General features: G+C 36.5%; 1 protein-coding gene across 5 annotated transcripts in view; it reads left to right on the forward strand.

Moving 5' to 3' along the window:
• Positions 1–10: 10 nt before the first annotated feature.
• The window catches only part of XRN1 (5'-3' exoribonuclease 1), a 107,131-nt gene continuing 89,609 nt past the window's right edge, over positions 11–17,532 (forward strand). For 4 of the 5 annotated variants that reach the window (XM_008707732.2, XM_008707741.2, XM_040636715.1 and 1 more), the window contains exons 1-6: positions 11–588; positions 9,585–9,817; positions 13,171–13,268; positions 14,303–14,412; positions 14,507–14,617; positions 15,886–15,968. In XM_008707732.2, the coding sequence (XP_008705954.2) occupies positions 514–588; positions 9,585–9,817; positions 13,171–13,268; positions 14,303–14,412; positions 14,507–14,617; positions 15,886–15,968 (710 nt within the window). In that variant the 5' untranslated portion in view covers positions 11–513. Of the gene's footprint in view, positions 589–9,584; positions 9,818–13,170; positions 13,269–14,302; positions 14,413–14,506; positions 14,618–15,885; positions 15,969–17,532 lie in introns of those variants that run through there. The other variant, XM_040636716.1, reaches the window with a different exon arrangement.

A 17,532-nucleotide genomic window follows, 5' to 3' on the forward strand; every position in this document is an offset into this window, starting at 1 on the left:
AAGTTTTGATATAGGGTTATATTCCCCCGGAAAAAGCCTTCCCCTCCCCAAACAAAATAAACTAAACCAAATAAATCACCAGATCTTTCCAAATCTGTGTTGAAAAATACTGAGATTAGTAATCCCAGGACACAGAAGCAGTCAGGACAAATACCAGTGTTCCAAAACTCTTTCAGCGGACTCGTGAGGTTTTCACACCACTCCCACGTCTACTTACAAAGCAGAGCTTTGTCAACCGGCACTTCCAGAACTAAATTTAACGCATCAACACGCCGCCGTGCTCTTAAACGTAACCGCCAGAGAGCTCGGCGGTGGCGAGTTAGAGCCGGGATTAGAGCCCCGCCCCGGGGCTGCGGCCTCGAAACGGCCGCTCTAGGCCCGGCGAGTGCTCTCTATGGTCGGGCGGGCTGTGTGTTGTCATCCGCGGAGCGACGGCCGGAGGCAGCGGCTTAGGCCCCGGCGGGGCGTTTGGTTTCGGTTTGGCCCTGACTGGAATTAGCTTTGACGGTCGAAATGGGAGTCCCCAAGTTTTACCGATGGATCTCGGAGCGGTATCCCTGCCTCAGTGAAGTGGTGAAAGAGCATCAGGTGGGTGAGCGGGGGGCAGCGGCTTAGCAGGCCGAGAACCCGGGGCCCCGCGGCCCTCCCTCCACCCTGGGACAGGGCTCCCCAGCCTCCTCTTTCTGCTCGTCATCTGCCAGATGAACGGTGAAGGGAGGGGAGGAGAAGGTTTGAGAATATCCTGATGATCTGAATGGAGGCGAAGACGTAGGTTTCGTTTCTGTGGGCAGAGCCGCGGGGATCACGGCAGTTCTGACAGCTCTGCTGCGAAGCCGGGCCTTCCGCCATTCCGAAATAAAGTCCTGGGGAGGAACGTTTTAGTGAGTTCTTTCCTTTTCTGCCCAGGGAGCTGCGTCTTCCCTTAGAGAGGCAGCAAAGCCGGAGCGGGTGTTCTAAGTCTCCCCATCCCCCCCGGAAAGCAACAGACCCACGTACGAACAATAATAAGTGCCTCCGCAGTTGAGTCACCTTGTTTACTTTCCCTTATCAGGACCTGCATCCCACCCCACCCCCAACGCCTGGACTTTTTGACATAGCTGATGGTTCATATTTATGATACCTTTTTTCCTCTTTTGCGATTATCTCAAAGGTTGTACGAATACCGCGTTCCAAAAGAAACAAAAATACACTTGGACGGACAGGGGCAGTTATTTGGAGACTTCAGTGTGCGAGTGTGCGTGTATGACAGAGAGAGGGGAAGAGAAAGAGAAATGGATTGCTAGAGCACTAATACTAGTAATAATAATATCTGGTTTGTAATCCGGCATGTAATAATTCCCAGTGCAAGTTTTCGTGTGGATTCCGAAAATGTTTATATATTGGAACTGTGGAAAGAAATAGTAACCAGTTATCTATTAGTTAAACTAGACTTTGAGTGATAAGTTAGTGTTTGTCACATTTAGTTATTTTGGTAGATCTCTTGCTCATTTTCTATTTTACAGGAAAATCAGTTTTTGATATTTGTATAGCTAATGAATCAGTTTTGATGTGTAACATTTTATAAGTGGGGGAAATCTAGCCAACACCATCATGCTGTTATCTTAAATTATGGCTTAATCTTTTAAAAAGTACTATAGCATGAAGATACGGTTAAACTTCCAGAAGGGATGCTTTGTTGTTGGATCCCAGTCAGATTTGGTAAATGAAAAAAAGCTTACAAAAAATTCCAAAACAATCGTTTATTTTTCATTTATTTGAAACATGGGTTGAGTCAGATTTAGAGAGATATTTCTTTCCAGGGGTTATTTCTTTCCAGAGAAGAGGGTTAAAGAATTACTAGTACATTTCAGAAATGGAGATAGCAAACTTTGGCTTTTCCTGGGTCATTCATTCAACAAAAGTCTGAGTGCCTGCCATGTATCAGTCACTATATTTCCAGAGTGAAAAAATATGATTGTTATTCGGATTGACTTGATAACATATAACTTGTTCATTAATATTTTTATTCTGTACTCTCTGGTGCAGAATTTGGTTTGGTGAAACTGTCTTGGCTTCTCACCTTCCTGAGGAATTTTTTACTGAAGAACAAAAAGAATCTCTTTAAGGCAGTCTTATAGTAGGTTTAGAAGGATAGGTTTAAAACTTGGCTTATCAAAATGGTATCTTTCAAAAATGTTTGATCCTTGTAGTTAACAATGACCACGACAACAGAGAGCAAATGTTATGAAGGGTTACCAGCTACCCGCTTAAGCAGTATTTAAAAGACAGTGAACCTAATTAAGTCACAGTGATTCAAAAGCTAGTCCTGGAAGGAAGAGATTGGGAGGAGAATTGTGGGAAGATGGTGGTGGTAAAGACAACAGCATCATTTTTGGTCTCTTTGTATCTTCACGTAAAAACAGAACAACTAGGGATGCCTGGGTGGCTCAATCGGTTAAGTGTCTACCTTTGGCTCAGGTCACGATCCAAGGGTCCTGGGATCCAGCCCTGCCTTGGGCTCCTTGCCCAGTGAGGAGCCTGCTTCTCCCTCTGCCTGCCACTCCCCCTGCTTGTGCTGTCTCTCTCTCTGACAAATAAATAAAAATCTTAAAAAAAAAAAAAAAAGAGGAACAACTAGATAGCAAAGTTTGAAATCCACAGAACATTTATGACAAAACCATGTAACATTGTATCCCTATGAACCCCCAAATACAAGTAAGTGGGGACAAACTACCAATAGCCTCTAGACCCAGTTGGTGTTAGCATCCCTGCAAGAAGAAAAAGGAAGCAATGGGGCGATATTTGATGGACCTGAGAACTGGAGAACTGCAGAATATTCACTAACAGACTATGTAGGGCAATTATATAGCAGTATTTGTAACTAAGAGGTTTTAAAGGGCAGGAGTAGTTGGCCTCCTATGAACCCTCATAACTGACTTGCCAAGGCATCATTCTGAGGCAGATAAAACAGATATGCTCCTTATACAAGAACAAACACTTTAAAATGGAAATATTAGCTTGTATTTCCTCCTGTGCCATTTGTAGCAAAATGCATAGAAGATTGGCTTTAAAAGTGCAGGCGTTGGAATGACAATGCTAATGCACTTAACACTATTGAACTGTACACTTAAAAATGGTTAAGATGGCAAATTTTTATGTATATTTTACCACGGCTTAAAAATTGCAGGCATAAGAGTATGGGTTATAAATGGGAACAATATCGCTCCCAAGGGGGCCAAAGTTGTTGAGAGAGTGGAGGTTTACATATTAAAGTGCCACAGTGCATAAACAGATACAGTATAGCTGTGGTATTAAAATTCCGTTGGAGGGTGATGATTAGGAAAAAAACAAGGCTAAAGAGCTACCTGGAAGTGGGACAACAGTGAAAGAAAGATTAAGAAATACTGCTCTAGAGCAGTTCTGCTTGGTTTCAAATTTAGCCCCAACACTTACTTCACACTTATGGGTGAGTAACTCAATCTTTTTGTGACTTAGTTGTGTCAGCTACAAAATGGAGATAATATTAGGACTGCTGTGATTAAATATGTGAATGCACATACGGTTGACTCTTGAAAATGTGGGGATTAGGAGCACCAACCCCTCCCCCAGCCCCCAGGTAGTAAAAAATCCAAGTATAACTTTGACTCGCCCAAAATTTAACTACTAATAGCCTAGTGTTGACTGGAAGCCTTTCTGATAACATAAACAGTTAATTAACATATATTTTTTTATGTTATATGTATTGTGTATTGTATTCTTACAGTAAAGTAAGCTAGAGAAAAGAACATGTTAAGAAAATCACAGGAAAATAGAAAATACATTTATAGTACTATACTGTATTTATTGAAAAAAAAAATCCACATGTAAGTGGACCCATGCAGTTCAAACCTGTGTTGTTCGAGGGTCACCTGTAAAGCATGTAAAGTACCTGGCAAGTGCTTAACAGATCTTACCTGTAATTATTATTATTTTTAGAGAGAGAGTGCTTACCAGCAAGGAGGGGAAGAATGAGAGAGAGAATCCTAAGCAGGCTCCATGCCCAGGGTGGCTTGGGGCTCGATCTCACAACCTTGAGATCATGACCTGAGCTGAAATCAAGACTTGGACACTTAACTGACTGAGCCACCTGGTGCCCCATATCTTAGCTATTATGGTAGCACTGTACTAGATTGTAATCACAAAGAGAACTGCATGTGCTCTAAGAGTTTATAATCTTAGTTGTATGACCTTTGTTTTGTAAAGGTTAAGTTTTCATCAGATATATATTCCCTCGTTACAACTTCATCTCTACTTCTGTGGTACATAATAGGTCTTCAGTAAATATTTATTGAATGAATGAATTTATTAATTATAGCATATTATATAACATAAAGAATGAATAGTATGTAAAAGCATTGCATATTAAAATATGCATAGTATATTTAGTGTGTTTTAAAACATGCATATTAAAGGAGCGCCTGGGTGGCTCAGTTGGTTAAGCGTCCGACTCTTGATTTGGGCTCGGGTCATGATCTCAAGGTTGTGAGATTGAGCTCTGTCCTGGGCATGAAGCCTGCCTAGGATTCTCTGTCTCCCTCTGCCTCTTCCCCCCTCTCTAAAAAATAAATTTAAAAAACATGCATATTAAAAGATAAATTGAAGCAACAAAATCTTGGGATTGTTTAAGATAAATAGGATTAAAGAACTGGGACAAAAGAATTGCCAGCAGCTCTCTTAAACAGTCAAATATATACTGTCTTATGAAAAAGGCATTTTGCAGCAGCACTAAGTAGGATACAAAGTTATACTAACAAAACAAAAGTACTGTTTTGAGAAAATTAGACACTAAAATGTTAATACCTAACCCCAATTTAAAGCAGTGTGAATGCATATTCAAAGTGTTATAGCCTACATGTGCTATCATATTGAAAAAAGGGAGAGCTTCACTATTTATTATTAAATTTTTTAATTTGCTGGTTTGTGTCAGGTAGTGTGCCAAGAGTTCTAAACCAAATACTTAAGTGTAATGTCCTTTTCTGCTAACTGTGAGTTCCTCAAATCAGAGACCTTGCTTTGAGGAACTCACAATTTAGTAGGAAAGGACAGACATTACACTTAAGCATTCAACAAAAATGTATAGAGCATGTAACATATGTGCCCGGCATTCTCGTATGCATTGAGAACACAAAAACAAATAAGATATGACATAGAGAAAGGAGCATCATTTCCCCTTGGGTTAAGTACAGGAGAGCTTCCAAAGATACCTGATCTTGGAAGCTGAGTCAAAATCTGAAAGATCAGTAGAAGAAAGAGCATAAAGGAAAGAAAAGCATTTCAGGAAGTAGTAGCAGCATCTGTTAAGTCACCAGATTTGGAACACCCCAGTGCATTTATGGTTTGGAACACCCCAGTGCATTTATGGCTCTCTAAGTAATGTACTGTGTGTAGTTAGCTTGTAGCTGTATGTGCAAACAGGAAAGAATATGAAATTGGTGGAACAGGTAACAGCCAAATCATACAGAACCTTTTATGGTATTAAAGGTTTATAGTATCGTATGGATTTAAGTATGGAAGCAACATGATCAGATTATGTATTAGAAAAATGGCTTTAAAAAAATATTATGAAAACAGTAATAGAATTAAAAAAAAAAAAAGAAAAATGGCTAACCACAGAGTGGTGGGAGAGAAAAAAATCAAGCAGTCTAGTTGGAAAACTAAGGGCTTGAACTAAGCCAGGAAATCGGGGGATGGAGAAAATAATGAAATTTCCTAACACAATGGGAATGGCTAGGAGGGTAGGATTCTACAGACTGTTTTGGAAGTTAAATTTAAAAAACAAAACCTAAGTGACTAATTAGATATGGGGGTTGAGGAGAGGTGAAAGTATAAAATAACATCAAAACTTCTATTTTACAGATGTAATAATTCAGTATTGTCTTTGGGGTTTTTTCCCCCGTTTTTATTTAAATTCCAGTTAACAAAACAGTGTAATATTAATTTCGGGTGTAGAATTTAGTGATTTGTCACTTACATACAACACCCAGTACTCATCATAATATGTACCCTCCTTAATCCCCTTCCCCTGTTTAACCCATCCTCCCGCCCACGTCCCCTCCAGCAATCCTCAATTCTCTATTTAAAGAGTCTGTTTCTCAGTTTGCGTCTCTCTCTCTCTCTTTTTCCCCCAGTATTATGTGTTTGTGAAGGAGCAAGATTCTATTGCATGTTCTCATTTTCTTCACTGAATTAGTCAATGGTTAATCATTCTGTATTTTTCTTACTAATCTGAAACCTAAGAGAATTTTTTAAATTTCTTTTCTAAAAAGATAATTATAGTTTTTTTTCAGATTATGAAGGTATGTGCTCATTATATAAAAATTAATATAATGCAGAGAGATGTAAAAGCTGTTATATTGTCCAAAGGAGGAAAACAACTGAAATTCCATCATCAAGGGTTAACTACCAGTAGCATCTTGTTTCTGTATACTCCTAAGCTTTATATGCAAATACACATGTAGATAAATATTTTCTATAAATGGGATAATAATATGCCTGCTATTATAGCCTGCTTTTGTCATTTGACTGTCTGTATTATACATGTTATCAAATGTCAAATATGAATGTATATCAAAATTTGTAATTACAGTGTAGTATTCCATTGTGTGGATGTACCATCATCAGTTTTCTATTATTAGGCATTTTGATTTCATTTTTTACCTTTCCTAAATGGTACTGCCGTTAATATTCTTGTGCTTACGTCTTTGTGCACATTTCTGATTATGTCTCAGAATAAATTTCCAATAGAAATCCTGGGGGCACCTGGGGGGCTCAGTCAGTTAAGCATCTGTCTTCAGCTCAGGTCATGATCTCAGGTCCTAAGATTGAGCAGAGCATCTGGCTCCCTGCTCAGTGGGGAGCCTGCTTCTCCCTCTCCCTCTCCCTGCTGTTCCCCCTGCTGGTTCTCTCTCTCTCTCTTTCAATAAATAAAATCTTTAAAAAAAAAAAGAAAAGGAAAGAAATTGTGGGTCAAAGATGTGCATGCTTCAGATTTTGATATATACTTTCATATTAGTTACACTAATTTATATTCCCATCCAGACTACCGGGTTTAAATGCCATCTCTTTCTCTCTTTTCTGTCTCTGGGATTTTCCTCTTCTGTAGAATGGAGAATCTAAATATTTTTCTTTTAAAGTTATCATAATTTAGTGAGACAATGAATATGTTTGGCCCAGTGTTTGGCACCTAATGAGTGCTTAATAAATGCCAGCTATTACTTTTAATAACATATGAAATATCTATTTCCCCAAAACCTTACCAATAACTGGGTAATATCATTTTTTTCTAATCTTTGCTAACATGATGAGAAAAATGATATATTATTTTAATTTGAAATTTGGGGATGTTGAACATCTTTTCATATGTATATCAGACTTTGTGGCTCTTCTTTTTTGAATTGCTGTGCATTTTCCATGCTTACTTTTAAAATTTGCTCTTTTTCTTTTATTTGAGGTTTTTTTTGTATATTGGGAATGTTGACTTTATCCTAATTTGCAAGCATTTCCCTGCATTTTGTCATTTTCGATTTAAACTTGTTTTTGACACTTATTTTTTTTTAACTCTATAGATGTAAAAAATACAGATGGCCCACTTCATCATTTGTTTGGTTTATGATTTTTGGCTTTCCCCGCCCTAAAATTACCAAAGTGTTTGTATCTAAGTTTTTACTTATATTTCTCACATTAAAACTTTTAATCTTTCTAGAATTTATTGTGTTATAAGATGAGATACAGTTGTGTTTTATTTCCAGATAGTTAGCAAGTGCCCCATCCCTTTCACTGGTTTGAAATGCCTCTTATGTACTAAATTTCTGTATACACTTGAACTACTTCTTTTTTTTTTTTTTTAAGATTTTATTTATTTATTTGACAGAGACAGCCAGCAAGAGAGGGAACACAAGCAGGGGGAATGGAAGAGGGAGAAGCAGGCTCCTAACGGAGGAGCCTGATGTGGGGCTCGATCCCAGAACGCCGGGATCACGCCCTGAGCCGAAGGCAGACGCTTAACAACTGCGTCACCCAGTCGCCCCTGAACTACTACTTTTTTTTTTAAGATTTTATGAATTTACTTGACAGAGAGAGAGAGAGAGATGGAGGGTGCGTACAAACAGGGCAGAGGGAGAGGGAGAAGTAGGCTCCCCGCTGAGCAGAGAGCCCGATGTAGGGCTTGATCCCATCATGACCTGAGCCAGAGGCAGACACTTGTAGACTGAGCCATCCAGGCACCCCACACTTGAACTATTTCTAAACTACTTTGTTCAGTCAAACCTTTAGAATGTTTAATATCATATAAAACAGATTTCCTTCATTTACTTTTCTTTTTTAATATTCTTTTTTGCGTGTTTATTCTCCTAGGGAAACTTTGGGATCGTTTTGTAAAGTTCTCACCTAGAGATTTTGATTGAGGTTTTCAGATTTTTTGAAGCAAACGGTAAATCTTGAATATACTTTTAAAACCTCATGATCACAATTGTCATGTCATTTGAGCCTATTACTCAGTAAGGATATTTACATTTTTTTTAATGTGGTGCCTGGTATAATCCCATATAAATGAGATTTTGTCGATATGTTTTTATGGTGTTCATTGATTCAATGGCCAAAACTTTTCACTTCACAAACTCAAAGGCATGCCATTTTCTCAGTAAGAGGAAAACGTCTCATTTCTGTACATATGGTAAAACTTGAAGTGTTTCAGAGATGGCTCTCATTAAGTTTATACAAGAAAAATTCATTATGTTTTTATGTCTGAAAATTCAAAATGCTTTAGTTAGTATGTAAAACAGACTACTCAAATTCTTTAAATACTTTAGATATTATAACTATTAAGTTGTGCCCACTTCATTTCCTTGTTAGTGTATATTTGTTTCAGTAGTGTTCCCCTTACTTGCTCGTAAACATTTAAGTAAAGGAAAGATCAATGAAAGGAAGAGCCATGAAAGTCTTTTTATAAAAATAGACACCTGTTATTTATAAAAGTAGACACCTGTTAGCCAAAGTTTAGGAAATTTTTCATCCATATGTCAAAAACAAATCCGTTTTCAAAATGTCCTAAATTTCTTGGCATAATCTAAGCTTTCTAAATTAATACGACCAAATCAGTGACTCTGTTTCAGTGAAACCAAATACACACTAAGGCTTTAAATTATTTGTAAAATCTTTTAATGACCATGTACAAAGAGCCTTTTAAATGGGCCTTATGTTACCCATTTGTAGGGGAAATTGAGGCTTTAAGAAGTTGGTATCAATCTAATAGTTTGAGTACGAAATGAACCAAGCACTTCATTTGGTATTTTCCCAGGTTATCTTATGTTAAATAGGTAGATAATTTTCTGACAGTAAATTTGATCAAACTGTTGGTGCATTATATAGCCATATAATATGTCTCCATCTTAGCAATTTCTCCTGTTCATTTTTTCTTTACTTTCTTTATTCAACTGTGATTATTTTCTCAGTTTTTATATAATAAGAATGCCTCTATATCCTGTTTTTTATCAGCTGCTTTTCCCACCTGCTTGAATATCCATTGTTAATTTTAGTAACGATCTTGATCATTTTTCTTTACGTCTTAGATTCCTGAATTTGACAACTTGTACCTGGATATGAATGGAATCATACATCAGTGTTCACATCCTAATGATGATGATGTTCACTTCAGAATTTCAGATGATAAAATCTTTACTGATATTTTTCACTACTTGGAGGTGTTGTTTCGCATTATTAAACCTAGGAAGGTGTTCTTCATGGCTGTTGATGGTGTGGCTCCTCGAGCAAAAATGAACCAGCAGCGGGGGAGGCGTTTTAGGTAAAACATTTGTGGTTTCTTTTAGAATACTATTTAGATTAATAAAATGTATTATTTTAAAGATAAATGACTTAGTACACGCATCTTCTGTTCATGTTAAATTTTGTGCTTAAATTCCCCCAGGAATGGAAATAACTGATTATGTCACATTTTATCAATCAAGTAAACGCATTAGTAATTCAAGTGAGGTGTCCTTCTCAAAGCATGTGTTGGACTGTGTAGTTACTGTTGTTCTCTGTCATAAGTTTTCAAGCTTCTCCTTGGCAATTTAGAAAATAGCAGTACAGTTGACCCTTGAACAATGCGGTGGTAAGGGACCCCAATCCCCCTAGACAGTCAAAAATTCACATTTAACTCAACTCCCCAAAATCTTAACTAATAACCTGCTGTTGACTGGAAGCCTTGGCAATAACCTAAACAATAAACACATACTTTGTATGTTGTATGTATTATATTACTGTATTCTTATAATAAAGTAAGCTTAGAGAAAAGAAAATGTTATTAAGAAAATCATAAGGAAAAGAAGATAGATTTACAGTACAATACTGTATTTATCAAAAAAAAATCCATGTACAAGTGGATGTACATGTTCAGTTCAAACCTGTGTTTTTCAAGGGTCAACTGTAGTAGAGAAAGCTCCTCTCGTAGTCTGTCTGGAACTAGACAACTACAGGTTGAAATGAGAGATTGTTCTATTGGAAACCTTGACAGTTTAATTCAACAAACATTTGTTGAATGCCCAGACCCTGGGCTAGATGCTGACTCTGACTGAACATGGGTCCAAATTGGAGAGAAAGGCAAGTGAGACTAGAAGGTGGTTGATGGAGTAAGAGAAGAGAGCTGAGTTAAGATACTTGAGATATTATCATCCCCAGTGTGTGTGAGTTGAATAGTAGGAAAAGTAACAGGATGAGAAGAGGCACATAGAGTTTTAAAGTCAAAATCCTGGGCTTGTGGAATAGTTTTAAAAAACAATGAGATCATGCTGTGTCTTTATTTATGAGTAGGATAAGTAAAGTAAGACGGTTGTTAGAATTGATGGGAAGACTCTGAGTCCAGTGTGTTTGTTGAATTGTTAGGATAATGAATCTTTTCATCACAACAGCAGGTAGAGGATTGGAAAGGCCACCTATGAATCGAATATGGAAATCATCAGGGAAGGTGGGAGGGTACCTTAGAGAAGGCTAGCAGTGAGAATGAGAAGAGAATGCTAAAAAGTAGTGATTTAAATATCAAAAGAGAAAAGACTGAAGATATTTGAACAACTGTGAAATCTTTAAAGACAAGGAATCTCTTACAAAAATTCAGATCCTCAAGTACCACCCAGACTTAATTAATTTGAATTTCAAAAATTGGGACGCTATTTTTACCAGACTCCCCTGGTATTTGTTAAACTAGTTTGGGGGAGCTACTGGGCTAGAAAGTCTAGTGTTAAGAAAGGATTATATAAGCCCACTGTATCAGTCATTGTTCAGTTGCAGAAATAGAAGCCTACCTATTTTAAGCAGAAGGGAATATAATACAAAGAATTAGGTGCTTATAAAAATCATTGTAAGAGTCAAAGGATGGAAATTTAGCTGAGTCTTGAAGAATGATTTCAGAACAGCACCACAGAACTGATCCACCAGTGGCATTATTACTACAACATTCAAGAAGTTGAGGAGTTCAGAGGCCCCACCAGAACAGGTTGTTCCAGGAATTTATTCCTTTAGTTATGATCCAGGGATTAAGAAGGTACTACCTGAACTATTGGCCCCAAAAATACATCACTTTAGTTATAATTCAGCAATCAAGAAGCCACCACTGTATCTGTTAACTCCAGAACCCCAGGGTACCTGGTAGATCTGCCCTACAGTTTGCTTCTCAGCACCTACAAAACTACTGAATATTGAGAGCTCTTCTACTATTGAAACCACACACCCCATATTGATTTTTCTTAAGGTTCTATCCTTTGTCCTGAGTGATCCTTTGTCCAGTGGTTTTAATTACCATGTCTATACTGATGACTCCCAAATGTATCTTCCTGGTGGATATCTCTCTCCAGAACCCCTGTATATCCAAATGTCTCCTAAATATCTCCTTTTAGATACCACAGATACATTTCAGGTTTAACGTGTTCAGAACTGAAGTCCACTTCAAAGCTGCCTTCCTTCTGTTTCCTGTTTCAGTGAATGATAACACCGTGCAAATAGCTACTCAACCCTAAAGTACAAGAGTAATGTGGACTACTTCTTCCTCATTGGCCACACCCAATCCTACTTATCCAGTCTTACATTTGTTATTTACTTTTCGTCTTTACGGCTAGTGTCTCAGCCTAGGCTACCGTAATCTTCCACCTAGATTAATAGTCTTTCCTTGTCCCTGCCCTAAACACCCTCTATATTGCAGCTACATTAAATACTATGGCTGTTAAGTTCTCTGTCTCCCCACTAGAGTGTCAGTTCTGTGAAAATGGGAATCATTTCTGTTACAGTCCCAGAACTTGTCACATAGTAACACTGAATTTGTTCAATCAGAGGAAGGAAGGAGGGGAAAAAAGGCTTCTATTGGAGAAATAACTATAAGTTGGTATCTTCGGAGTTTTTGTTATGTTGAGAAAGTTGGTAAAAGTTTATCATAGAAATACAATACCACAGGGCACAGTAGAGTTAGTAGCAAGGCTGTAGAAAATGTACATAAAGCAGAGCTTCCTAACTTACATACCAATGGCGTACAGTGTGCCACAGCTGGGTTCCAGAAGCAGAACAGGAATTGGGATTCCTATATTTCAGACCTGGGTCTGTCTGATTCTAAAACTCATGTTCTTTCTAGTAAATTCTATTGCCTCAAAAATGAGGTGATTTTGGCAAATGATGTCATTAATGTTATTAGGCTTATATTTTAAATGTTTTTATAAGAAAACCCAAAGATACCCATTACAATTTTACAGTTATTTCTATATAATATTCTTAATCATTTTAATAATGTACTTTTTTGATGTTACTATTTAATGTAGAGTGTAGTATATATAATATGAATGTTTAATGCTCAACTTTTGAGCTTGTTTTTTGTAGGATTGACTTGCTCTATACTTAATAAGAAAAGAATTATAACTATTTGGAACATTCTGTGTCGGTTTTATACTGTTATAATGTCTACTTCTATAGTCCTTTCTCTGAAAAATTCCGTTTTTTAAATGAATAATTCTGAGGCTCATCTTTATCAATTTTAATCATTTCAAAACTTGTGTTATGTTTTGAACCTAAAATTAATTAATTAGTATTTTAGTTACAAAAGCATCTAAATAACAGTTTATGTAAAGATCTGTACTTTTTCTCAGAAACCTTAAGATATTTTTTTACTTAACATTTAAGGTCAGCAAAGGAGGCAGAAGACAAAATAAAAAAGGCATTAGAAAAAGGAGAAACTCTTCCTACAGAGGCCAGATTTGATTCCAACTGTATTACACCAGGTAAATTCACTGAGAGAAAAATTCCGAGTGATCAATTTTTTTTTCAAGATTTTATTTATCTGACACACAGAGAGAGCATGAACGGAGGAGGGGGTGCGCAGAGGGAGAGGGAAAAGCAGGCTCCCTGCTCAGGACATGGGTTCTGACATCGATCTTGATCTCAGGACCTCAGAATCATGACCTGAGCATAAGGCAGACACTTACTTAACCTACTGAGCCAGCCAGGCACCCCAAATTCTGAGAGATTTAAATGTAAATGTAAAATTTTTAATTTTTTTTCTAGCCTCTACTCATTTTGTCCTTAAAATCCCAATTGCTGTTTTCCCAGTTGTGTCTCTTCAGGAGATGTTTTGGTCACCTTGATTATAAGCGGTCCTGTGAAGACCCACTCTAGGGATTTATAGATGTTGACAAGAGCAGTATGGACAGGACTTTCCCAGATGCACAGAACCGCAAACCTAGAAGGATCTTACAAGATCCGTCCTACTCCCACCATTTATTTCTGTGAAAACTGACCCAATGAGGTTGTGGCTCACCCATGTTCATGTAGCTAGCTGTTGTATTCAAGATAAGAAACCCATTCTCCTAGTCTAGAGCACTTACTATTGTACTTCTTAAAGGCAATTAAAAATTCTATGACTTTAATGAATTTATGAGTATTCTAAGTTTAATTTAACTTTGTATGCAGCAACATACTCTGTACTTATTAGAGCTTTGTCTAACATAATTATAATCCTTTACTTTGAGAAAAAAAATCTTAAAGCATAGTTTGAGGCAATAGTAACATTTCTTGACTTAACCTATGTGACATTAACTTCATTTTAGGGTAAGCAGTGAAATGAGAATCAGTTGTAATATTTGCTAAAGAAAGGTACAAAATTACTTGCTTTTCAAGATAAGCATGAGGGGTCTTTAGAGATCTTACACCTAACTATTTTCCTGGACACTCAGATCCAATTTCATGTTGTCCCTGGGAACTCACTCTTTTTATGTCTCTCTCAGATTGTAAACTTTTTGAAACTTTTTATTTATAGGGACTGAATTCATGGCCAGGTTACATGAACATCTGAAGTATTTTGTAAATATGAAAATTTCTACAGATAAGTCGTGGCAAGGAGTTACCATCTACTTCTCAGGCCATGAGGTTATTATCTTTTTTTATTTAAAGAGATTTTTTAAAAATTTAATATTCTAAAGCATAGCATTATTACCACATTTTTTTTTAAACATATATTTAGACTCCCGGAGAAGGAGAGCATAAAATCATGGAATTTATCAGATCCGAGAAAGCAAAGCCAGATCATGATCCAAACACCAGACATTGTCTTTATGGTTTAGATGCTGACTTGGTAGGTACAATGTTTATTGTTATTATAACCTTATGCCATTGTAGTTAGATACTTAAGAGACTTACATAAGAAACTGTCTGGCTGTGGAAACAAATATTGGAGACAAAATAAGGATTGCTACTTCTGCCATTAGCAAGGTTCTAAAACAATTGCAAAATGAACTCTTTTGCTATAGTTTATGATCAACAGGTCTCTGTAGTCTTCATACTTGACTGATCTAGTGCTATGAATACTCTGCCAAGATCAGGGTAGAGGGTGTTTTTTCCCTTATGCTTGATATATAACTTTTAATAATACCTGATCTGATAACTCAATGACCCAAATAACTTTACTATGCTTTTTTTCTTCTAACTTTTTATTATGGAAATTTTCAAACATAAACAAAGTAGAGAAGACAATGTAGTGAACCTTCCTATGTCCTTTAGCCACATTAAATAATTTTCACGTTTAAATAATCCACCTTAAATATTTAATAATTTTCATTTTCTTATTCCTAACCATCTGTCTCCTTTCTCCTGCTCCCATTGACTCTTGCAGTATATTTCAGACATTGTATCACTTAATCTATGAATGTTTCTCTAAAGGAGAAGGGTTGTTTTAAAAAAAATAACCATAATGCTATTATCCTACATAAAAAAAATTAACAATCACTGTTTAATATACAAATAACCATTTAGTATTCTCATTTCCCTGATTGCTTCATAAATATTTCATCTTGTTTTGTTTGAATCAGGATTGAAATAAAATAAACAATATATGTTGCAATTGGTTGATATGTCTCACTAGACTATCTGACTTACTTTGGGCATTTGAATATGTGAAAATTAAATGAAAATGCCCTTTTCCAGTTTTTTTGAATTTTCACATACGAGAGGCATTCTATCCTCTAGAACCATACTACATTCGTCTGTAATGGAAGAGCTGCAGTTTCTAATTTCTTATCCACTCCCTCTGGTAAATGGAAAGATGTGAAAACCAAGAGAAGGTTTTGGGGATGGGGGGGGTGTGGTGTGGGCAGAGTGACAGTTATAAAGGTCATGTGAGTCTAAGGTAAACATTTTTTCTTAGAAAAACACACTCATTTACCCCATTCTTAACCAATAAGTGGATCACATTTTGATATTTGTACATTTAATGTGCTGATAAATTGTTTTTATTAAATAAGTGTGTGTTTTTCTATATAGACTTTTTTTAATTTGGTTGTTTCTATGAACCTGATACAATACAAAATTAGAGAATAGAAACATTTTTTAATCGTTTTTCAACAGATTATGCTTGGATTAACAAGTCACGAGGCACATTTCTCTCTTTTAAGAGAAGAGGTCCGGTTTGGTGGCAAAAAGACACAAAGGTAAATCACATTGCATATATGTGAGAAGAAAGAACAGCAATTTAATGAAGAATAGTAATCATCTAACAGAAAAATGATCTGTAAAGATTTTCTTCCTTTCCACAGTTACCTGATAGTGTCATTTGATGCACAAAATTTGTTTTTTAATTACGGCAATGTCCAATCTATTTTTTTCTTTTATTGCTTGTACTTATAGTATAATATCCAAGAAATCGCCAAATCCAGTGTCAAAAAGCTTTTTCCCATTTTAAGAGTTTTGTAGTTTTAGCCATTACACTTAGTCTTTGATCCATGTTGTTAATTACCATATATAGTGTAGGATAAGGGTCAACTTCATTCTTTGCATGTGAATATCCAGTTTTCCCAAAACCATTTTTTGAAAAGAATATCTTTTCCCCATTGAATGGTCTTGGCATCTTGGTCAAAAATTGCTTGACCATATATGTAAGGGTTTATTTCTGGTCTCTGTATTCTATTCAGTTGATCTTTATGGTTGTCTTTATGCCAGTACCACAGTATTTTGATTACTGAAGCTTTGTAGTTAAGTTTTGAAATCAGAAAGGGTGAGACCTCCAACTTCGTTCTCCTTTTTTAGGATTGTTTTGGCTATTTGTGGTCTCATGAGATTAAAAATTCTTAGGATGGACTTTTTTGTTTTTGTGGAAAACATTGGGATTTTGATTGGGATGGCATTGAATCTGTAGATTCTTTTGGGTACTTTTTACAGCTTGATAAGTCTTCCAATCCATTAATACAGAATGTTTTTCCATTCATTATGTCGTCTTTAATTTTTATAAGCGGCGTTTTGTAGTTTTAGTGTATAAGTCTTTGCCAGCTTTTTTTTCTTGTTTTTCTTTTTATTAAAAAAATTAATGTAGTCACCATACTGTACATTAATTGTATCTCCAGGACTTATTTATCTTATAACGGAAAGTTTCCACCTTTTGGCCACCTTCACCCATTTTGCCCAACCCTCACTCCCCCACCTCTAGGAACCATCTATTTTCTGCATCTATAAGTTCAGTTTTTTGCCTCTGGGTTATTTCTTGGTGGTTTTTTTTTGTTGTTTTTGTTGTTGTTGTTGCCTCCTTGGTCAAGTTTTTTCCTAAGTGTTTTATTTTTTTGGATGGTATTCTAAATGGAATTGTTTCTTTTTTTTTTTTTTTTTTTTTAAAGATTTTATTTATTTATTCGACAGAGATAGAGACAGCCAGCGAGAGAGGGAACACAAGCAGAGGGAGTGGGAGAGGAAGAAGCAGGCTCATAGCGGAGGAGCCTGATGTGGGGCTCGATCCCAGAACGCCGGGATCACGCCCTGAGCCGAAGGCAGATGCTTAACCGCTGTGCCACCCAGGCGCCCCAAAATGGAATTGTTTCTTAATTTCTTTTTTGGGTTATTTGTTGCTGGTATATAGAAACACAGCTGATTTTTGTGTGTTGATCTTGCTTCCTGCAGTTATACTGAATTCATTTTTTGGCTCTAGTAGCTTTTTGTGGATTCTATGGTATTTCCTGCATATGGAATCATGGCATCTGTAAATAGAGATAGTTTTCTTCTTTTTCA

Source organism: Ursus maritimus, unplaced genomic scaffold, assembly GCF_017311325.1.
Source record: "Ursus maritimus isolate PB19 unplaced genomic scaffold, ASM1731132v1 scaffold_20, whole genome shotgun sequence".
In the NCBI taxonomy this organism is placed as follows: Eukaryota; Metazoa; Chordata; class Mammalia; order Carnivora; family Ursidae; genus Ursus; species Ursus maritimus.